We start from the raw sequence: 25,153 nt of genomic DNA on the forward strand, positions 1-25,153 counted from the left end.
AGAACTTTGACTCACAAAAATACCGGTAAATAGATTTAGATGAAACTAGGTCAGTGTACTTTTTGGTATTTGAATTTTTGTTCTTTAGATTTTTACATTTAAAATAAATTGATGGAAAACGATATATTTTAAAATTCTATGGTAAAAAAAAACTGAAATCACAAAATTAAAGTTACTCATGCTTTTGTGGATTTACCGTAAATCCTCTAATACAGGCCGGCATCCAATTATGGCCGGTGTCTGAGTCAACAGAGGTAAATAATAGCCGGTCTCTTATTGTGGCCGGATGGAATGTGGTAACAAGCAAGTTCGAGCGTCCCAGCGGCAGAGTTGTAGTCCCCAAATCAACCAGCAGGAGGCAGTAGAAGTTCACGCAGACCTTGTTTAGGCATTTTCTTAAACGCTTTGTAACGCTACAGACACGATCCTCTATCACGCTCCTACCACACAGAGTCACGGTGTCAGTTAACCATGCTAATTCAACCCGCTCCACAGAACACACATCACCTTCCCTGTGGCTTACATAACACTCACACTACACGCAAATCAGCACATAGGAACTAGCAGAACGATAGGAAACACATATAACACAATACCCAGAATGCACCTGGCTTACATCCCCAGCCAGGTCATTACACTATCAAGTTCAAAGAGAACGTGCTGATTATGCTGCAGAACACTCTGGAGAGCAGCAGTAGGGGGTGTATGAACTACAGCAATCCCTCGTTTATCGCGGTAGATGCGTTCCAGACCTGGCCGCGATAGGTGAAAATCCGCGAAGTAGGGACTCCCAGCATGCCCCTCGCGGGGATTCCCTTCACGTCGCACCTACGTCACAAACCGCAGCTATAAACGGAAGTCGCCTTTCCAGCTCACCACTCAGTCATCGTTTCTTCAGATTCACGATCAGAGTTTCCAACCTACCGATCAATCCAACGAACTATCAGCTCATAGTAAGTTATCTTACTTACTTCTGGAAAGCCCGGCATTTCCGTGTCACTTCGTTGACGCTCGAACGCTCGGGGGTTTCCTAGAGCACCGACGCTATCACTTCCGCGTCTGTGAAACCACGCTCCCTATTGAATTATCGTATGATCACATTCTCTTTTTGGGGGTAAAACTCAAGTGCCAGACCGTAGGTACTGACACGCGATCGTTCATGTCGGTTCATTTCCTTTAATGTTTTCTGTCTTTTATTTGCGCCTGATGTGTATCGCTGCTGTGGAGCGGGGCGCATCAACTTGTCCTCCGACGCACAGATCACAGCAGGGAAAGCTCAGCTGTTTTCGCGGTCGGTAGATCTGCCTCCTGAGCACGGCCACAGTAACAATCAGGTGTCGCCACCTCAAAAACTAATTTAACACGCGATCGTTCATGTCAGTTCATTTCCTTTAATGTTTTCTGTCTTTTATTTGCGCCTGATGTGTTTCGCTGCATGCTGTGGAGCGGGACGCTGCGCGCATCACCTTGTCCTCCGACGCACTGATCACTGATACAGCCACCAAACAGCAAGCGCTCCACTGTTTTTGCGGTCGGTAGATCTTTTAGAACTGCAGTTCAAAGGTAACTCTGAGGTGAATATATATGAACCCAGGCAGCAGTAGGATTGAGAGGAGATGCAGGAAGATAATAAACAGACAGGACAGAAAAATAGTCAAATAAAAACAAGTTAGTTTTTGTACCTGCTGGTTGCAACAAACAGACACCATTGAAGGTCATCAGAAGTGAGGAACAGAAAATGAAATAATTATTTTAATGTTTAGAGCAGCAGGAACTCCGAGAGGCTGCAGGCGCATCAGTGAGTTTGCGGCCGCTGCGCAGGGGGAGGGGGGAGAGGGCTGAAGCAGGGACTACCGTTGTTAAAAGAAATGTGTTTAACTTTGAAAATGTGGGCGCAATTTTAATTGTCAAAAACTCCAGCGAACCATTCGTTCATTTTGCTCAAATAGAAATAGAGGCCTGCCTCTAATACTGGCCCTCCTTCCAATAAAGGCCTGGAGCTTGATGAGCTTGAGTCAAATACAGGCCCGGGCCTGTATTAGAGGATTTACGGTATTTGTGTTTTGAATAATGAAAATGTAATTGATCAAAAACAATAAACACACACAATTTTTTATGTCTTAAACTGGAAGTAATTTGGCGTGACTTTTGATGACATTACATACAAAGGATCAAACATCTGCTCCTCACAACAAATCCTTAGATGCTGTTGTGCTGAAAAGTGCGTGCCTGCCGAGATGCCCTGTAGTCACAACCGCCACTTGAGGAAGTAAATGGTTAGAATTATGAGTGACGAGGGTATTTTTAATAGATTCCTATGTCTGAAAAAAAGCTTTGTTTTTGACTGGAAATAGGATGAAATCATTCATGTTTTGGACACGTTTTATTTGAACATGTTTGAGACAGATTTAGTGAGCATTTTTTACATATTTTTTCTGCTTGCTTAAACTATTTAGCTGTTGGTTTATAAAAAGGCAGGAATGTGACGTAAAATTACAAACCAGGGAGCAGAAAAAAAATATTTTGACACAAACTTTCAAAGATTTTTCTCAATATGTTCAAAACCGTCATTTCTTCTATCTGGCCATAAGCCATCGTTTTTAAGGAAGCACACGGATAAGAAACATGTTTTACTAATTTATTAAAAAGCTTCCTTATTACTCATAATTCTAATCTGTCAGTCTCAAACCTGTGACCTTATTGCTGCATTGCAACAGTGCTTCCAACTGTTTCACCGTGCAGCCCCCTGCTAATATTCAGGAGTTAGGATTTGTTTTCTCTTGGAGTTTGATATTAAAACATGAAAGATGGCCTTTAAGGTCATGCTTGGGGGAAAAGTAGTAATGAAAGAACACAAAAAAGCTCAAATTTTTTAAGATTCAAAGGCCTGTAGCTCACTGCAATTGTATGGCTACACTGATACACTGTGACAGCGTAAAAGATATGGATACATGTTTCTGTTGCATGTTGACTGAATATTGGCCTGTGACTAACCAGTGGGCAGACATGGAAATCAGACCCACTTCGCCTCACATGGCCTCCTTGTCTCCATTACACATTTGAAGACATGTCTTTCAGCTTTGGCTTTAGCTGCTTGCATAACTGGGCATTTTTCTTCCCCTCTTTCTTCTCTCTCCGCAGCTTAGCACCCAGTAGAGCAGTGGATGATGGAAGCTCCAACACGGCATGATCTAAAAACCCACTGGCGCTTCAGCGTGCCTCAGCTGGTTTATATAACCCAGCGTAGATGTGCAAACCTCGCTGTTGGGAGAGCTGAGTACACAGAGCAGCTACTGATATGTGTTTGCATGAATTTGTCAGTGTGAGGATGTTTGTGTGTTGGAGACAGGTTAGGTGTTTAGCAGAATTTGTGCATTTTTCTGCTCAGCAACCCCATCATCAAGTATGCCTACATGCTACGTCTTCTGATGACATCACCAGTGTGTCCCCTCAGTTTTGGACCAACGAGCTCTTCAGTGACATCACTTCCGTTGAGGCCTTCCTTCACCTGAAGTGACACTTTGGAGTTGCATAACTCCCTCTTGCCTGCATGTTGGAGCAGATTTTCTTTGTCTCTGTCCACCTAGAGGCAAAACCTAACTCCTCATTATGGAAACCCCAGGTGTATCCATGAAGATGAAATGTTCAAATTTTAGGGAAGATGCTGCACCCCCTTGTGACCTTGTTGTGCACACAAAAAATAGGCATTTAAGTGCAATGCTGTGAGTCATCATGGCTGAGACGACTGTAACTGCTGTACAACTGACATGCAGTACTACGAGTGAGAGGGTGAAAAGATGAAGAGAAAGACAGCAATCAAGAGAGGCCTGACCTATATAAGATCCAGGCTGAAATATTTATGGATGTGAGCGTCCTAATTGGCAAGCCACTGGGAGGACTGTGGCCTTCTCCTCCAATCACTGTATGAGAGGAGGTTAACTTACACTTCCAGACGAGCAGCGGCGGTGGTCTGAGAGAGACCGGAGCACCGCCTCTGTCCTCACCTCTCTGAAAGACACCTCGTTATCAGTCTGATGTGCCTTGTCCACAGTTAGAATCGTTACCAGAGCTGTTCTCATAAACTTTCTCCTTTGCTCAGATGGACTGGAACAACCGCTTAGAGAAGTGAGTCAAACACAGCCTAATTGGCTGGACTTAATCTCTTCGATGACACGCACCGCTCCGCTCTCCAAAGGCCTCGACCGCTGTCCTCAATAGTCTGAGGAGAACGGACCAGCTCTTTTTGATCCCTGAAAGCTGCAAAAGGGCAGGCCAGAAAACTGTAATCTAGGACCAAGGCAGGCAGTGATAGTGATCCGGACTGGGATTTGCTGGCAACACACTGGCTTCAAATGTGTTGGAAGAAACTGAAGACATGTTGTCTTCAAATTTTGTCAAACGAAATGTGTAAATCAGATTTGGGACATTAAAGTATTCATAATTCATGAAACATTTTATTTTGGTCTAAAAAACTTCGAACAGCTTAAGTTAGTTCAATCAGAATAATAATCCAATCATCTCCGAGGGCTGAAGGAGTAAAGAGAGAAGCCCTTCAAAAACACAACTGTATCAACTGTTATTTACCAACTCTACTTCTTAACAACAACAGGATAAATAATCTATACTGTGACCGACATCACTTTCAATCCTAACCTGTTAATCCTGTGGACCATACGCTGTAAGTTCACCACAGATTGTTGATTAAGCAAACAACTACTTTTTGTTTTCAAAATGTTGGAAGAAAACAGGTTTGGTTTTATCATATGGAGGATCAAATTCAATTCAAATTCAAATTCAAAGATACTTTATTAATCCCAGAGGGAAATTAGAGTTTCAGTACACACAATTCTGAGATCAGACATACATACATAGGCAAAGACACATGACAAGAACTGGTGACTGTGGTCATTCGCAACCAGAGTTGCGCTACCTTAATAGTGATCAGAGGGGTTTAGATGAGGATTGGTTCAGGTGGAGGGGGGGGGGGGGGGGGGAGGGCACTTCAGAGTTACCCTCCACAGGGAGGGCAGCTTTGCTATGCAACAAACACCTCAGACAGAAATGCAACAGACTTCAGACATAACACAACATAAGTGTCCACTAGGTGGGGTGGTAGGGTTTGGGACTCTCCACACGTCAGTGACTGCAGCCATGATAAGCAGCGCTTGTCACCTCAGTCTGGACAGGGGAGGAGGTCGTTGGGGTTTAGAGGGCACAGTGACTCCTGGAACGATTCAGCGGCCTTCACAGCTCGCAGTCCCGCCCAGGCTGGGATAGGGAGACAGAGTTACCATGGTGACGGCAGCATTCTACATTTCTTCTGAGGGGGGGTATTCGATTCAGCCTCACAGGCTCAAGAGCACCAGATTCAGATAAGAAATTGTTTTGGGGCCACACAGAGATAATTTCCTCTCCGTCTTAAAGTTCCGCTGGTCCTCAACCTCTCAAAATCCTCTAATGGCGTAATTAATCTATCCCAATCCGTGCTGATCCATCCACTCACTCCTTGATGGCATCCATGTTTTGTGCCAACGCATGAATCTCAGCCAAAGTTCCAAGCTTACGACTCATCTCAACAATTAGATGAGTCTGTGCATTCACAGCGCGGTGTAATCCATCCCTGAGCTCGGGGAGAGCACCAATATTCCTCGATAGCTCGTTAATTTTCCGGTAAGCCAGGTAACCTCCCAGGCCAAAGAGCAGGAAACCTGACACCAACACCTGGAATATCCATACGTCTTCAGAATCCTCTACAGACAGCTGAGATAGGCAAATCAGGTTCCTCTGTTTCCAGGAGTCCATGATGTGCCCAACTGGATCTGTCCCAGAGGGGCACCCGGGAGCCCCTTTGCCTGTTTTCATCGTTGAGAAAATTTTGTCAATCATCTAGCTGCTTCACTAAACAGTTAGCCATTTTGTTTAGAAACTTGTCAAAATTTGCCAGGTTTGTGTAAAAGTTTTTTTTTTCTGTTATCTTTCAGGAATATAGCCCAAAAAACCCTGGGACCCCCCCCCCCCCAATAAATAAAAAAATAAATAGAACAAACCAGGCCACAAATAAATGTACAGTATATAAGAACTTTAAAGTGAAATAATCCCAACATAGTCTAATATCTCAGTCATGTTGGAAGAAAGGTTACATTGTAACAGATTTACTTCTTAGTAAAGGAGGAGGAGACCTAAAGGGAGACCCAGGACACGCTGGAGGGACTATGTCTCTTGGCTGGCCAGGGAATGCTTTGGGATTCCCCTGGGAAGCTGGCCCAAGTTAGCCTGGCAAGCCAGACTAAATAAATGTATTCCCATGCTTTCGTTCTTTTTTAAACACAGAAACAGTTTTGTTTACCTGTTTGTAGCTACGGTTTTGCCGACAGCTGCCGGCTTCTTCAGGCTGACGCTGATGGTGGCGCGTCACTTCCTTCTCCGTTTATCTGCGGGCAGCAGAGGACGTTGTCGCCCTCTACTGCCCGCTCTCCCCTCTCCGACGATGCAGTCCCATGCGTGGTCCAGCGTGTAAACTCCGTCGTCCCTGTTCATGGTCCCACATCCACGTCTCCTTATCTCTATTGCTTCCTTGATCCATCTTTTGTATTTTTGTTGTTCGGTGGTTATGATCCGTGTGCTGTCCCAGTCCATTATATGGTTTTCTCTTAAGCAATGATCTGTTACGGCTGACTTTTTTATTGTACTTTCTGCTTCTTCTTTTGCTGCTCTTGTGTGTTTACGATTTGCCTCTTTCTCGCACTCCTTTCTGTGTTCTATTGTCCGTGTATTGAGTTGGCGTCCGGTTTCTCCTATGTATGTTTTATTGCATATTTTGCATGGGATTTCGTAGATGACTCCACATTTTTGTCCAGCTGATATTTTGTCTTACCCGACATGGGCAATAAACAAAGGAAAACAACAAACAAAAACAGAAAGCAAAGAACAACCCAAAAAAAGAACCAGAAACCCAGAAAGACAAGAACCAAAACCAGTGATAACCCTACCATACATCAGAGGCATAACGGAAAAAATAAGAGCAACAATGAAAAAACACAACATAAACACACCAACAAAGCCATACACAACAGTTAGAAACAGATTAGTACACCCAAAAGACAAAATATCAGCTGGACAAAAATGTGGAGTCATCTACGAAATCCCATGCAAACTCTGCAATAAAACATACATAGGAGAAACCGGACGCCAACTCAATACACGGACAATAGAACATAGAAAGGAGTGCGAGAAAGAGGCAAATCGTAAACACACAAGAGCAGCAAAAGAAGAAGCAGAAAGTACAATAAAAAAGTCAGCCGTAACAGATCATTGCTTAAGAGAAAACCATATAATGGACTGGGACAGCACACGGATCATAACCACCGAACAACAAAAATACAAAAGATGGATCAAGGAAGCAATCGAGATAAGGAGACGTGGATGTGGGACCATGAACAGGGACGACGGAGTTTACACGCTGGACCACGCATGGGACTGCATCGTCGGAGAGGGGAGAGCGGGCAGTAGAGGGCGACAACGTCCTCTGCTGCCCGCAGATAAACGGAGAAGGAAGTGACGCGCCACCATCAGCGTCAGCCTGAAGAAGCCGGCAGCCGTCGGCGAAACCGTAGCTACAAACAGGTAAACAAAACTGTTTCTGTGTTTAAAAAAGAACGAAAGCATGGATTTACAAAGACACAGCAAGAACACACCTAAGATGTTCAAAAATAAATGTATTATTTAGTCTGGCCACGCTCCATTGACGGCTCTCGGTTGTGGGGCGGGTTCTACCGTTGTCTTTCAAATGATCTCTGCATTCCACTGGACAATGTGTGTGACATACTCTTGTTTCACTCTGTTGCATCACCCCACCCACCAGGCATATAGAGTGCCCTGATTGGCCCACAAAGTGGATAAAGCTCTGTGATTTGTTCATTAAGCAGATAGAGCACTATGATTGGCCCACCATTATGGACCAATCACAGCTCTTTATGTGTTTGAAACCCCTCTAGAGAGCTGTGATTGGCTAGCCAGAGGCCTGGTAGGAGCTGTGGAGGTTCCAATGGAGCATGCCTAGACCATTCTTTGCAAAGCAAGAATTTGGTCTAGTTCACTAGGCTAGGCCCAAGTGGCTGGGGAGAGGGAAGTCTGGGCCTGCTGCCCCTGTGACCCAAACCCGGATAGGCAGAAGAAAATAGGTGGCTGGATGGATCTCCACTAACCATTTAAATATAAAACAAAGTAAAGTTTGCATCAGATTAGTGCTGGCAATTAGAAACTAAAACAACCGTATAAATATTGCAGTAGAAAAATGTCCACTAAATGATCTTATTACAGTGTGAATGAAAAAATATCCATTAGACATCATCAAATTGTCTCAAAATAAAGAATCATGTAAAAAAGAATTTTCTTTCAGAGACAAAGCGACCACCATGTGTACAAACCAACTCAGTAAAACATCTGCTACAGTATTTATAATTGGCATAATATAACAGGAGATTAGACATGTCACTATGGAAACAACTTCAACTTGCATCAGTTGCTACACTCTAATAGTAACCATGGAAACGTCTGTCTCCAGAAGCATCAGTAACCACAATGATATGAACAAGTCAGTGGTGGGGCTGTGAACAAGTAAAAGTTGAATAAAAGTTTGTTGTTATTTGTAAAAAATTAAAGTTCAAGCACATTACAGGAGTATGGACCAAGTCGTGGTTACAGTACATCACAAGCTTGGAGTCATTGTTGTGATTTTAGGATAAGTAAGCAAATGAGTTCGACAAGCATCTCTTGTCTTGCTTACACAAAGGAAAAGGGAGCAGAAATCAATGGACTGTGTTTACAGGGTACACAGCTGACTGTAACGCTGCACGTTATGTTACACACAGCCAAGCAGTAAAAACAGATGAGCTGCTTGGCAAGACTCGGTCTGGCCGGCCTCGTGCTAAAAGCAAGCAGACACAGCACCGGCTCACAGTTCAAGAGCAGCAGCTCCGGGCAACACGCGCCAGTCTGAGCCAAAGTGGGACAAACATCGAGAAGCAAATAGTGAAGGAGAAATGTCTGATGCGTTTTTGTCTTTGGAAAATCAAAACAAGAAATATACTCACGTAAGAAGTATTCAGATGGGTCTGCTTCATAATCCATTTCCTCTGGAAAGTGGTCTATCTGTTTACACATCCCTTTGAAGTTTCCTGGAGGAAAAACAGAGCGAGAGTTTAAGAGAAGTCATTAAATAGGACCTAAAGGGGAAATAATCTCCTCTAATCTGAGCAAGGTTTCATTATTTTGCACAAATGATTTCAAATGTTTGTTTTCATGAGTGAGATGAATGCTTTTCTCTTGTATTTCTTCTTTTGCCTGGATGTACTTGTCTCTTTTGGGGGGAATTTATTCTACACACATGACATCTTCTTTCATGCAGGTGAACTGATTTAGACTGATAAAGAAAAACCTGTCAGACCAATCAAAACCAGCTTTGTACCTTTTAGTGAGACATAAAACACACCGCAGTCCATTGAATGGCCAGCACAGAGCGTTCTAATCAGACGTTCTGTGTTCTGGAAGATGACTTGCAGCAGTTGGCGGCTTGTAAACAGGAGCGGAGCAGCTGGTGCGACCTGGAGCTGGTCCAGCTGCTGTGCAAAGGGAGTCTCATCTTTTAACGCTCGTTCATTTACCTGACACCTCTCTGTCCAGAAACCATCCTGAAAGCAGCATCCATCTCCCCCTCCCCCCTCGTCTCCTCTGTCTACTCTCCTTTGTGAGGAGCTTTTACACTGTTCGGGTCACTCGGGGTGGCTCCCAAACAGGGAGGTGTCCATAAGGCGCCCATTATGGTGACGTCAGATACGGGACAGTTTGATTGGAACACATTCATTTTTCATTAACTTTTTTAAAATCTACTTTCTCTCCAGCGTCCTTCTAATTAGGAGAAAAGGCGTGGGCGGCTGTGGCACCAGGTGTCGCAGTGGAGGTTTGGCAGAGCAGTGGGGGGCCTTTATTACTTTCTCTGTAAAAGATCAACATGCAGTGTGAAGGTAAACAACTCAAAGGAACCCCTGGAATAAACAGACCTCTTAAGGCGTAGTGGGTCTGCCGTTTGAGTGACAGAACCTCAGTGATGCTGATGCTGGCTTTTACATTAGGAAACGTAAACAGATTAGACTTTTGTTTCAGCTTTAATCTTCAATGATGCAGCAGAGGACTGAGTTCTCTAAGTGTTTTTACACTAAAGACTGCTTGTTGTGGAACTAGCAGAATGCCACATCAGAGTAGAGCTTCAGATGACAGGATTTTGAGTCTTTTTTTTCTATATTTGGACATCTTGCCTCTGATTGGCTAACAGCAATACAACTCTACCACTAACTCTGCTAATGCTAACAGTTAGCTTCTACTAACTGAGACCACAGACATTGACGCCCGTGGACTGGCGCTGCCTAATGGAGCTGCTGAAGTGGTTGGCCACCATCTTGGATGAGTCTCCATTTGCCCCCAGTGCATTTATTTCTGCTGAGGAAGGTGTTTTACCCAACTAAAAAACACATTTTATTCTGCTTCTGCACAAAATCAGACATATGGTTTGGCATGATAGTTAAAATATAAATATAATTAATGAAGTTACATTTAAATAAATTAAAATGTAAAAGCCCAACAGGTAGGCAAGAAAAGTCAATAGTAATCCCACATGATCTAGTTTCAGTAGATCACGTGAAGCTGTACACTGCACAAAAAATGAGCATAGTTGCTCAATCTGCATTGGCTCCAGTTGGGTTTGGAGAGTGATGTACCCATCCAATATGGCGGCAATGCTATTACGCTCTTCAGTGCCCAATGGGGCATCTACGTATTCATGTCTATGGCTGAGATGTTCTATGCTGTTCCCTGGACGCCAAACAAACAACAGACTTCCCCGTCATGAGTCAAGATGGGTGAGTCCATGAATGTTAATGTTACTGGTGGCCCCAGGGCCGCTGTGGCTACATCATAACTCATTCGCACCAGTGTGTGAATGTGTATGTGAATGGATGAATAATGACTGATTGTGTTGTGAAGCGCCTTAGGGGGTTGTAGAACTCTAAGAAGGCATTATACAAATACAGGCCATTTTTAAGTGACAGTGTGTCATAGATGTGTCAGGCTTTTCTGAACCAAGCACTTTTCTGTATGTTTTCTATCAGAAGCTGATGTAGGAGATAGGTGTAGGAGACTATTTTCTTGATCGGTCTGCATAAAAATCTCAGAGTGACCAATCATTTAAAAAATAGTAGGTAAAAATGGTTTCTCAGTGAACCTGCTCTTTAAAATAAAATGTTGAGATGGAAACAATTAAGTTGAGAAAATTTGAATATCTAGTTTACCGTTTAACAAAGGGTTAGGGACAAAAACATTTCCAATCTGAATGAACAAATGAATGAATGAATGAATGAATGATCTATTTTATTCAGTCATCATCATCAAAAGTAATTCATGTAGGCAGAAACATATCATACATATACATGAATTCCCTTACCTCCACAAACATATACATTCATATACTTGTCTATAGTATTTCTGTGGTGCCTATACATTCAACATACAATCACATGAACTTTTGAACATTTCATGACTGAACAGGTTCAGGCAGAAGCAAAAGCTTATAATATTGGCAAACCTACTTAATCAATTGTTCAATTCCCTCAATGTGACGACAACAGCAAACAAAAATTATAAACACAAACACATCCACCAACGTCAAATTAATACTCCTCAAAATATTATTACTGAGAAGTATTTTAAAAACATAAAGTGTAGTTGCTAATTTAAATTCTATTTTAGCCTCATTCCAGAATTTTACACCCATTATAGAGATCCATCTCCTTTTAATACCTTTCTTAGCTGTCTGTACAATAAACACACAGACACCTCTTAAATCATATTTACTCTACCTCTTTGCAAAAGCATTTGTACTTTCTCAGGGAGAGACATTAATTTAGCTCTAAACATAATTAGCATAATTTAGTATAGATCCTCTAATTTTATAATCTGTGATTTTAAAAACAACGGATCAGTACGAGCATGAGCACTCTTGTTTAGAACTCAAATAGCTTTTAGTTTTAATTTCATTTATGTGTGTTTTAATGGCTGAACCCCATATTTCTAAACAGTATGTCAAGTAAGGCTGAATTAGTGAGCAGTAGATTAAACGTAAAGCCTTAGAGTTCAACACATCTTTCACTTTATATAATAGTCCCACAGATTTTGCGATTTTTTCCTTTAATGTAAATTAAATGTTTCCAAGATAAATTAGAGTCAATCACAACACCAATACATTTTGTTTCAGACACTCTTTCAATTTCAGTATTTGAAATTGTTGATTTAAAGTCCCCATTTTTTACATTTTTATTTCCAGATGTCATAAGTTTAGTTTTTTATATTCAGTGATAATTTATTCACATCAAACCAAGATTTGAGGATATTTACCTCTTTTTCAGCCTTTTTAAAAAGTTCTTTTACATCTTTACCTGAACAAAGAAAATTTGTATTGTCTGCAAACATACATATATTACATATGTCATTTATATATAGTTTTGGACCTACAACTGACCCTTGTGGAACTCCACAGCTTATTCCTCTAAATTCAGATTTTATATATTTCATTTTTACACGCTGTTGTCCCTCTTTTAAGTAACTCTCTATCAATGACTTTGCTATACCTCAAAGTCCATCCATAATTTTCTTCAAAAGTCTCCTGTGGTCAATGGTATCAAAAGCCTTCTTTAAATCTACAAAAATACCGATAGAGAATTTTTCATTTTCACTGGCTTGAGCCATTTCTTCCATCATCTGCATTATTACATACGTAGATAGTGGTTCTGATTTCTCTAAAACTATATTGAATATAATTTAATAATTTAATTTTAGTAATATATATATATATACATATATATATATATATATATATATATATATATATATATATATATATATATATATATATATATATATATCGAGCTGCTTCACAAATAATGTCTAACATTTTTTAAAACTGTGGAATAATTGATACTGGTCTATAGTTTTCCATATAATGTTTAGCTCCATTTTTAAATATTGGGATTATTTTGTTAGCTTCATAGTTTTATGAAAAAACCCTTTTTGTACTGATAGGTTATATGTCAACAGTCTCCCATTAGAAAAAAATAAGTTATTTGATCATTTCTATATCAATTCCATGTATATCTGTAGATTTTTTGTTTTTAAGTTTTCTTACAATATTCACAACATAATTTATGTAGCGTCACGAATGGCCTCTAATTTGCGACAAAGGTCACATTTTCCCAGCTGGGTCATTAAGTTTTGAGAACCTTAAGAATTAACTTAGTTAATTTGTCTTAAAGGACTACAAGCCAATGTTGCCATTCATTCCTGTAAAGACTTTATTTAGTGGAGATGATTTCTCCTATATCAGTTAGGGTTTGATTATTTTTATGCTTTTCTGCACCACCCTTTTTACATTACACGTAGGTAGTGCACCCATTTCTTCACTTACAGGTTAATCCATATAATTCTGACACATAGTACAGAGGTACTCATAGTGACAGGTTTATTATTATTTCTTTGATTTGCATCAGACGCAATCTTCATGTGTCTACCTCACATGCGTGTGTCTGCACGTCTCATCTCATGAGCTTCACCATTGGTCTCCTGCCCGAGGTATCTCTACGCCTGATGCTACCTGCCTGGTGACACCTGCCGCATGGAGCTTCACTTCGGTTGTGGGTCGAGACGTCCTGGTCCTGCCCTGCGCTGAGAGGTCGCCTGGAGGCCATCCGGGGATCTGCTGTGGCCGGCTGGTCGTCTGTCTACATCCTGCTCTGCTCTGTGTGGGAACACAGGCTACCTTTATCTTTTTGCATATGCCTTTGGAATTACTAATTATTGATGATCAACTACTATTGAAATAGCTACCTTCACGAGGATTACTTTACACTGATTTACGATTGATGACTTAACCAACTTCTCAGGATATGGTCCTGTCTTCACTGGCGTGAGGGAAAGCTTCCTCACTCCTGCCTTCACCTGGACTGCAACAGCCTTCTTCGAGAAGTCCCTTCGTCTCTGGTGCTCAACGTCAGGTGGTTTCTGCGACCACCTACCATTGACCGGGGGGTCTGTAGCATCATGAATGGCCTCTAATTTGTGACAAAGGTCACATTTTCCCAGCTGGGTCAAGCTGGGTCGAACTGTAACTTTGCCCCACAGATTAACCCGCCAGGAGCCGTGATGTCTGCTGAAACACCATCTTTATCTGCTGCTGTTCTGTCCCAAGATGAAGGACACTTCAAGATTTTACAATAATAATTTTAAATAATAATTTTAATAAACCCTTGACTTTATTACTGTTTATTACAATCATCATAATAATCATCTTGTTTCAGTGTAAATGTATTTTCATTACTGAAATGACTTATTATGCTTTGGGTAAATAATCTAATTATTTCTGATAATCCGTAATGTGTGTTCAGTAAACCAGAAGGTCATCTTGCACGTTTAACCACCTCACGCAGAAGGGTATCCAGGGTAAAGTTTAAACACCTCACATGTCTTTATTTCATAACATCAAGCTTTCTGACTCTGAGAGGGTGTGTTCTGAGGGTTTTGTTAAAACCAAATCCCACAGCTGTAAGTTCAGTTCTTGAACCATACCAGGAGACGAGGGACGGCCGCCCAAGTCTCTACTTAGCATTCTGTCACGCCGATAGACTTGCTTCGAATAAACACAACTGTAACCAGCTGACGCAAATCTCCTTCAGAGTTATTGATTTTGAGACGCAAATAGTTTCATCAGTCGTGTGACCCACGGAGACATCTCAGGACCGATTTGGTCGCACTAAGGTCCTTCTACCAACCTCGTGCCGGGAGGACATCATCTCCACCTGACATCTCTCATCCAGAAGAGGGTCTCCTGATACTGGGTGAGGTAGACACTTTTGACAGATTGCGTCTGCATGCTGTTTCTTCCAATAAACATCAGTTAGCTGCAAAACCAACCCTTCACCCAGAACGCTTCTCTCGCTGACAGAAACCTTCTGATTCATTCACACATCCAAAACCTCGCATTTCAATTTAGTTTCCATTCAGTCACAGGTTTGCTTTTTAAAACAAGTTTTAATATGAAATTGTCTGTTAAAAATTGTCATTTCTAAATTGTCATTTCAAATCGTCAATTTTAAAAGTGTTAGTAATAAATTCTTAACTTTTTAAAAACTCTGACTCTTCTTTGAAATGAAACAGAATGGTGTATATTTTTGGTTATTGAAAAAGCAAAGATTCCTTTAAACTTCTGATTAAATAAATAAACTTTTGCTATTAAATTTAATTATCTTAAAATTAAAAATTAAACTTTGGATTAAAAATAGACCAAGCTTGTTGGCATATGAACTTCTATCGAATACATATTATCCTAGATATTTATATATGATAGAAGCTTTGTTTGTTAACTTGTTCGGATCTTTTCTCAGGATCTAACCAAACTGACAGCAAACAGTGTAAAATCCTAGTATGTAGATAACCACGCTACATTTACACTTATCTCAGGTATTAATGTTGAATAGATTTTGCTATTTATCATATTATTAAATGCAGCTGTATCAGGTGTGACTGCAATCTCTTTTGCTAGTGTGGGACCAACACTTACAAAATATTTATTAAACTCATCCACTATATTTATTTGATCATTTATGATTTGAATTATTTAGAAAGTAGTTTGGCCATTCCGATGTTATCACCCTTTTGTCAATTATATTATTTATTATTTTCCTATGAGTATTGTTTATATGTTTGTCCAGAATTTCATGATAGTATTGCCTATTTCTAACCCTAATAGTAGTATATCATTTATTCTTATATTTTTTATACCATCTTCATTGTCACTTGTCCTATGTTTGATATATTTTTCATACAATAACATTTTCTCTTTACATGCCTTATACAGACCCTTCGTTATCCACGGCTTCCTTTTGTAATTTTTCTTTATCTTATACTGAGAAGATCACCAATGTGTGATGGGGCTTGTCCATGTAAGACCCGGAAGACCAGAACCAGGATCTTGAAGTGAACCCTGAAGTTGACTGGCAGCCAGTGAAGCTGGAGGAGAAGCGGAGTGATGTGGGTGTGTTTGGAGGACTTGATCAGAAGTCGAGCACAGGCAATTCAGGGCTTTGTTGGTTTTTGCCCAAAAATGTTTATTCAGTTTTGCTTCATTATTTGTTAGACAGTGCTTAAGCATGATGATAAATAAAAAAGAAAATATGTATTTATTGCTATAGTTATTGGATTTTGATTGTTTTGTTTTCAAACAGTGCTGTGGTTGATTTATATCAATTATGAAACTTTTTTAGTTCCAGCAGGAAAAATATATTACAGAATGAGTGTGGGAACCTTTGCACATGTACCCTGCTAGACCCAATCCGATGCACTACACCACTCATTTTATCCTGCTGACTCAGCTCTGGCACATCATCAAAAATAAATTGATTTCCATCAACAGATTTTATGGCTATTAGAATGGCCACGAGGGAGAGATAAAAGGAGAATTTCAGGGAGGAAGCCACTGTAATGTTAAGAAGAGATAAATGTAGGAAGTTTGGGTTACTGAGAGCTTCTGAAGGACAGGGAGAAGAAAGATGACAGAGAGATGGGAAATACTTAGGCGTTACAGTAATTGCAGGGCTGTGAAAAAGTCCTTCTGATTTGCACTTTTTTAAAACTCATTGTTTTGATATAAGTCCTCTTATTTGTGACAAAATGGAGATTAGCTGCTCTTAGTGAAATGATTTAGACAGCTTTTAAAATCCAGAAATGCTGAAATGTGTGGGTGTTACCCCACCACCTCCCCTAACGTACTCCCCCAGGTTGCTGGTTATAGAAACAAGTTCCTCTACAAACTGTATGCTTAAATAAGCTTTAAACAAGAGACGAAAACAGAATTGAGGAGTGTGCACACTTTTATCTCCTCTCGGAGCACACTTCACTGAAAGATGACTTGCGTTTACATACGACTACATTACACACTCCCAGTAGGGCTGTCTGGCCAAACTAGCAGTAGCAGCAACCCACAGAGCACCGTGTGGGTGTCTCCACAATGCTGTCAAGTGGGTGTACGATTTGGTTTGGCAGCTGGCCGGCTCATGCACAGTTGTGCAATGTGTAATACCAGCTGCACAGAGCGTCCTAACCACTTCACTTCAATGCTACAGGATGTATGTTGCACTTTTTGTAATGTAAGCTCAGCAGGCCGGTAAATGTTTTATAAATGTATCATTATTTTATAAACTTACATGAATGTCAATAAAGGGGCATGGTATAAATATCTGTTAGGGTGGGGAAGAGCTATGGCACAGGAACAGATGATCAGTGAGGTGATACCAGAATCTCGAGTGTTGAGTGGGTTAAAAAGGTCATAAATGCTACAAAAACACTCGCAGCAGGACTTTGAGTTAAAGCAGGATAAAAAAGCTTTAAAAATGACTAAATACCTCCAGGTTATGATTATGTGATGGTGATGCTTATTAAAACAGTTAACTTTATCGGGGCATAAAGTGGTCCCTCGTTTGTCGAGAGAGTTACGTTCTAAAAATAACCGGCAAAAGGTGAAATTCGCGAAGCAGCCTGCTTTATTTTTTACAGTTATTAGAGATGATTGAAGGCTGTTAAACTCTCGCTACACAGTTTTATACACTTTTCTCAGACAGGCATCAACATTTTCACACTTTTCTCTCTCGTTTAAACACTCTCAATCACGACACAGAACACAATGCACTGTAAAAAAAAAGGATGGAGAATTCCGCTAAAGGCAATAATTGTTTTCAGGTGTATTTATTAGTTTTACAATAACTAAATAACCAAAGTGAGCTGCCTGAATATGGGCTGCCTTCATGTTTTTCTTCACAAAATTACAGCGAGAACACAGAAAGCAGATTATTGGACTGCCGTAGGAGCACCATGACAACTATAAAACAACCAGATGCACCACTCTGCTTTTGGTTCCTGAGCGCAGCCACAGCTGCAGCTCACCGCTCCCCACGGGGATGGGTCAAATGCAGAGATGTCATTTCACCAGTGTGTGATGACTAATGGAACTTTAACTTTAAATTGTTCAGCTGTTACCGGCTGGTACCAGCTAGCTTGTTTAAACAGCGGCCGACTTCGGACTGTGTGTAGTTCTTTCCTCGTCAAGTTTTCTGTCCCAATTGCTGATTGGTTCTTTTTTCTGTTTGCCTATCTACTCCATTTTTTGATTGGATTTTTGTTAATGTCAACTTTTGTTGTCACCTCTTATTTTTTGACAGAAAAAAAGTCAGCGAAACAGCAAAGCCACGAAGGGTGAACCGTGACATAGTGAGGGACTACTGTATTATGGTTCTGTTTAGTTATGATAGTTCTGCGGTCAATTAAGAAAACAAGTTCATCAAGTATTTGGAACAAAATTTCTCTCACATAAGTTGATTTCAGCACTTTTATGCACATAATTTCCAAAAATAAACTGATAGAAGATGGATGGATGGATGGTATTTTTTCTACAATTAGAGGCTATAAAAGCAGTTGGACCACGACGGCTCACAAGAAGGCAAAAGTCAAATTTGCATCACATATTTCCTTTAAATTAGACAACCCAAGAACCAAATCGAGGCAGATAACATTAACTTAAATGGTTTCAGAATAGCAGTGAGCTTTTAAACCGTTTTAGGGAACAGTGCTGCATTTTATGAGTAGTAAATTGTCTCTTAGCTGAGTTCATGTAATAAAAAAAAGGTTTGGTTAATTTTCAAATCAAAAACATGGAAAATGTTGAAAGTGCAAAAGCTCATCAAACCTATTTTGGTCTGTAGTTTAGAGTAAATCTAAAACTATCTAAGCTGAGCCCTCTTCTGAGGCAAATGAAGAAGCTCACAGCAACAAGATTTGTATCACTTTTCTTTTGTGGAGGATAATTTAGATAAAAATCAAGATAGCTGAAAAACAGCTTCAGTTGTCAGAGACCAGATATGTTTATCTAAAGCCTCGTGCTTTAACAGCTTCATTCATTCTTATTACTCCTGATCAAAAGAAGAAAAGATCTGAAAAAGTCGATTAACCACAAGAACTTATCATCACAAAGACGAGTCCTTTAACACCGACTATGTTACAAAAAGGGGCAGAAAATGTTTTCCTTTTTGTTTACATTTTATTTGCAGCTAACAATAACAACAACAATAACAATATGTTGCTTATAATAATAATATAATAATATATAATAATATATATAATATAATAAAACAGCTAAATAATAATTGTATATAAAACCTATAAATATAAAGTCACAAGCTTGCCCACCAGAAGGCAGAAGACATTCAAAAGACTTGAAATGGTTTTTGAGGAATATACACTCAACAAAAATATAAATGCAACACCTTTGTTTCTGCTCCAATTTTTCATGAGATAGACTTAAAGATCTAAAATTCATTCCAGATACACAATATTACCATTTCTCTCAAACATTGTTCACAAATCAGTCTAAATGTGTGATAGTGAGCACTTCTGCTTTGCTGAGATAATCCATCCCACCTCACAGGTGTGCCACATCAAGATGCTGATTGGACATCATGAGTAGTGCACAGGTGTACCTTATGCTGCCCATAATAAAAGGCCACCCTGGAATGTGCAGTTTTGTCTCACAGCAAAATGCCACAGATGCCACAAGCATTGAGGGAGCGTGCAATATGCATGCTGACAGCAGGAATGTCAACCAAATCTGTTGCTCGTGCATTGAATGTTCATTTCTCCACTATAAGCCGTCTCCAACGACATTTCAGAGAATATCGCAGTACATCCAACCGGCCTCACAACCGCAGACGACGTATAACCACACCAGCCCAGTACCTCCACATCCAGCAGGTTCACCTCCAAGATCGTCTGAGACCAGCTACTCAGACAGCTCCTGAAACAATTGGTTTGCATAACCAAACAATTTCTGCACAAACTGTCAGAAACCATCTCAGGGAAGCTCAACTGCATGCTCGTCGTCCTCATCAGGGTCTTGACCTGACTCCAACTCGTCCCCGTAACAGACTTGAGTGGGCAAATGCTCACATTCGATGGCGTCTGGCATGTTGGAGAGGTGTTCTCTTCACGATGAATCTTGGTTTACATTGTTCAGGGCAGATGGCAGACAGCATGTGTGGCATTGTGTGGGTGAGCGCTTTGCTGATGTCAGTGTTGTGGATCGAGTGGCCCATGGTGGTGGTGGGGTTATGGTATGGGCAGGCATCTGTTATGGACGAAGAACACAGGTGCATTTTATTGATGGCATTTTGAATGCACAGAGATACCGTGATGAGATCCTGAGGCCCATTGTTGTGCCGTACATCCATGAACATCACCTCATGTTTCAGCAAGATAATGCATGGCCCCATGTTGCAAGGATCTGTACACAATTCTTGGAAGCTGAAAATGTCCCAGTTCTTGCATGGCCAGCATACTCACCGGACATGTCACCCATTGAGCATGTTTGGGATGTGCTTGACCGGTATATACGGCAGCGTGTACCAGTTCCCACTAATATCCAACAACTTAGCACAGCCATTGAAGAGGAGTGGACCAACATTCCACAGGCCACAATTGACAATCTGATAAACTCTATGCGAAAAAGATGTATTGCACTCATTGACATATATATTGGACAATTCATTTCCATAGGCTCCAATAACATGTTTTTGAAGGGAAATGGGAGGTGGCCACCACCGCCATTTTGACAGTGTCACAGGTTCTGTCAAGCCCAGACAATTCCAAAAAAGGGAAGAGAGGTGGAGCTGAGGGTGGGGCTGTAAGGCTGGGATCAACTAACGACACCCGGTCGAACTAGCTACAAGCTAACCTGAAGCTAACCCAAAGCTAACGCGGAGATGGGAGCTAAGCTAACGGAGGTAGCAACCTAGCTACAACCGGAGTTAACTGTGCACAACACCAGAGCTTCTGAGTCAGAGATACGCCAGGCTGACCGCTGGGTAAAACCGGGTCGAACACAGAGGTCTCCCGAGAGCTTCACAAGCCGGCAGCCACACAACAGACAAGCTACCCTGCGATCTGAGATGCGCAGAGCTGCCGCTGGGGAGAACCGAGTGGAAAACATTGGTTTCCATCCCAGAGCTCCACAAGCCGGCAGCCTGCGCAGCAGACAGAAGCCGCGGCGATCAGAGATGCACCGAGCTGTGGGGAGGGGAGAAACGGGTGGAAAACATCGGTCTCCCGAGAGCTCCACAAGCCGATAGTCGGAATCCAACTCCACCAACATGTTATATTTCAACCCATTTTCTAAAGTGCAGCGTTATGTTAAATGTACTGGGTTTTACCCTATTACATTTAAATTTCAAGGTTAAATAGTGCATGTTAAAATCTAAGCTCAGCTCGGCAGTGACCTAAAATACATAAATATAATTTTACTTGCCGAAAACAATGAAGTGGAGACTCCTTGGACGCTCTATTAGTGCAATTAATGCCACAGCAAGTCATTTTGTCCAACAATTGCACAAATAATATCCAAAAAGAACGCACAAACGCTACAACTAATGGTCTAAGTTGAGAGACTGAAAATGGCGGAACAGTTTTCAGGCGAGACCGAGGCTCAGACTGAGGCCTTTCCCTGGAGCTAGCTCTGTGGTCACGTGGGTCTGATGCTCATTAATTATACAGAATTTTAGGCTTTTAATACACTTAAACAGAAAAGTGAGAAAAAAATTCACCCCCCTAAGAGTTGCCATGATTGTAAACTAGATAATTTAATCCAAAAACATGTTTTGGTACCAGGCTGTAAACATGTTTATTTCTGCTGTGAAACTGGTATTTTTAACATGGGAGTCAATGAGGATTTGCTCGTTTCTGACACCAGCCCCCAGCGGATGAGGGTGGAACTGCAATTTATTTCACTTCTGCATTGGCCTCAATTTCTGTCCCGCATTGTGGAGGCTTGGTTGCACTGCATGAGGCAAATGGTGGTCACACCAGATACTGACCAATTCTGAGTCCCCAGACCCCCAATAAAGCAAAAAACTGCACATTCCAGGGTGGCCTTTTATTGTGGGCATTATAAGGTACACCTGTGCAATACTCATGATATCAGATCAGCATCTTGATGTGGCACACCTGTGAGGTGGGATGGATTATCTCAGCAAAGCACAGGTGCTCACTATGACACATTTAGACTGATTTGTGAACAATGTTTGAGAGAAATTAAAGTCTATCTCATGAAAAATTGGAGCAGAAACAAAGGTGTTGCATTTATATTTTTGTTGAGTGTACTAATCCTGTTAATGTGGTAGAGATCCAAAAAATGTCAAAGTATTTTCAGAGCTAAAAGAAATACCAACCTACAGCTTACATGTCAAACACAATACACACACTTGTACAGACCTAAATATAAACGAGTTGGTGAATTATTTATAATTTTAAACCAAATCTATATGTAACATTTTGCATCATTATCCCATTAATTCAATCTGACAGACTAATGTAGTGAATAATTTTGTGTAAAAGTTAATTTGATCCGTCAAACTTGTTTTATAAAACTCAAATAAAAAAAGGAAAGGATTCTATAAGTTGAATCATGCAAGAACATTTTATATTCCCGCTGAACTCCAAATGACAACCACAGCCCGCTTGTACCAGCTGACCTCACAGAGGTGAAATTCAAAGAGGAAACAGGTTAGCTGTGACCGCCTGCTGGCTCTGAGCCACAGCCAGACCCCTCAGACTCCTAGTAGGAGTCCGATTATGTGCTTGTGAGTAGTTTTTCTAGACTTACTAATTCAACCAAGTCACCATGGGTCATTGTGCCCCCCTCCCTATAGTTAGAATGAGCTACTGGCTAGCCCAGTGCCCCCTACATCACCCCCGTCCTCTGCAGCCATAAAGCACTTCATTACCACAGAGCCTGGAGAGACAGAGGAGCACTCAAGAGTGGAGTGCAGCAAAGAGGAGTCTTGTTGTGGCAACGAGAAGGAGGATGTGTGTGTGCGCGCGCGCGTGTGTGTTTAGGTGGGGTTGGGGGGGTGAGTTGAAGATTTATAGTCGCACAACACAGCAAGGCTTTGGGTCTGGTCTTGAGGGACCAGGCTTTATCTGGTCAGCTCATTTTCTAGGCCCTCTGGCACAAACACAAAATCATGAGGATGGACTGCTCTTGGCCTGGTGACGTCGCTGTGATGCACTTTCTTCATGCTCTTGTAACAAGGAAGCTTTCCGCTAGCTGTGTCCAGATATGGTTGCAGAGTTTTGGACTAGCGCCAGCTGAGGCAGAAGTTTGCTTAGAGTGGAAGTATTCCAAGATTTACGTGTTGACTGGTTAGAAGAGGCCTGAGATGAAGGCTGTGGTTTTCTGATGATATTGACGCTACAGGCAAGGTGCCGTGCTGCAGGCCATTAAGCAGGAGCAGACCTTCTCTATGTCTTTATTGAACCATCTTCCTTTAGGGAATAACAAAAAAATGATCAAAGAAAACAATTTAAGCTAATAAATTTTAGCCTGGCCTACCAGACTTGTCCTCTGTTTAATTCTACACAGAGAACTAGTCTGGTTACTCGCTAGCCTGACCAGGCAGCCCCGTGCTTTATTATGGGAAGCATTGCGTCTGGGAACGCTCCTATTCAAATAACCCCACCCCCTGAGAATTCTAACCGAGCCAATCAACGCTGAGCAGCGTACGTCACAAACCACGACGCTGTTTCTCATAAATATTTCGACTGAGGCGGAGTTCGCTGCGGCTCTTTCCTCTGTTCTAAATGACTTGAACATGTCTTTAAAACAAGTAGAAGCGCTAAATGCCTTTCTTCTAAATAAAGATGCCAAGTCGCCAGATGCCATTTTGGACTACAGCTAAAAAACTACAGCATTGCGTGGTACAGTTGGCATTTCTGCCTTTTTTCTGATTGGTTATTTTTGAGCTGGCTTGTCCTGTCCATCACGTGCCTCTCTTCCTGTGAGTTACCAGACTAGTTCTCTGTGAATATCAGAGGACAAGTCTGGCAAGCCAGACTAGGTTATTTGAATAGAAGTGTTCCCAGACCCGATGCTTCCTACAAGGAAGTATGGGTTCATTTATATAGTGCCAAATTACAACAAGCCGTCTCAAGGCACTTCGCAAAGTAAACATTCCAATACAGGTCAGTTCATTAAGCCAATCAGAAAAAAGTTTCCTATATAAGGAAGCCAGCAAACAGCATCAAGTCACTGACTAGTGTCAGAGTCTTTACAGCAGTCCTCATACTAAGCAAGCATGCGGCGACAGTGGAGAGGAAAACTTCCTTTTAACAGGAAGAAACGTCCAGAGGATCCTGGCTCACTATAAGCAGCCATCCACCACGACTCACCGGGGATCGAGAAGACAGAGCAGACACACACACACGCACACACACACACACACACACACACACACACACACACACACACACACACACACACACACACACACACACACACACACACACACACACACACACACACACACACACACACACACACACACACACACACACACTATATACCAAGTAGTAAGTAGTGTTTCTATGGTTACATTGCTGAAATTGCAGGAAATAATGCAATTAGCAGTGGCGGCTCGTCCATAGAAGATAGGAATCACAAAAACCATGAAAATTAAACTCAACGATCTCTACACCATACAGACTATAAGTGCTGTGTATAATCTGCATTTAAGTGTAGTTTAAAAATGTTATTTACACTTAACACTACCACATCATCTTGTTACGTATTTCCTGTTTTTTTTGGGTGCAGCAATCTCTTCCATAGACCTACGCTTACTGGTGCATGCACGTTGGAACCTCCAATGCAAAGAATAGGAAAGCCTTTGGGCGCAGGGAAACAGTGCCCATGAACACACGCACAGGAGACCGGCAGGGTTTCAGCTCAGGTCTGGACAGAACCGGAAATTCTCCACAGTTCACAGTCCTGTGTTGTTGTAGAGCAGTTCACCTCGGGGAGTTTTTTTTAAATTATGAAGAACTGGAAAAATGATGGAATGTGGCATTACTTTTGAACACTCTCCTGCATGTACAAATGTGGATGTTTTTTTTTACTATAACACAGATTATTTCAACCTTTAACCAGCAAAGGTTAGACTGAGTTAACGCTTTTAACTTCATG

General features: G+C 41.3%; 1 protein-coding gene across 1 annotated transcript in view; it reads right to left on the minus strand.

Moving 5' to 3' along the window:
* Window positions 1–25,153, minus strand: part of cacng2a (calcium channel, voltage-dependent, gamma subunit 2a) — a 119,836-nt gene that overhangs the window by 32,950 nt on the left and 61,733 nt on the right. Inside the window, exon 2 of the mRNA XM_015975895.3 lies at window positions 9,093–9,176. Within this exon, the coding sequence (XP_015831381.1) occupies window positions 9,093–9,176 (84 nt within the window). The remainder of the gene's footprint in view (window positions 1–9,092; window positions 9,177–25,153) is intronic.

This window comes from Nothobranchius furzeri, chromosome 5 (genome assembly GCF_043380555.1).
Source record: "Nothobranchius furzeri strain GRZ-AD chromosome 5, NfurGRZ-RIMD1, whole genome shotgun sequence".
Taxonomy (NCBI): domain Eukaryota; kingdom Metazoa; phylum Chordata; class Actinopteri; order Cyprinodontiformes; family Nothobranchiidae; genus Nothobranchius; species Nothobranchius furzeri.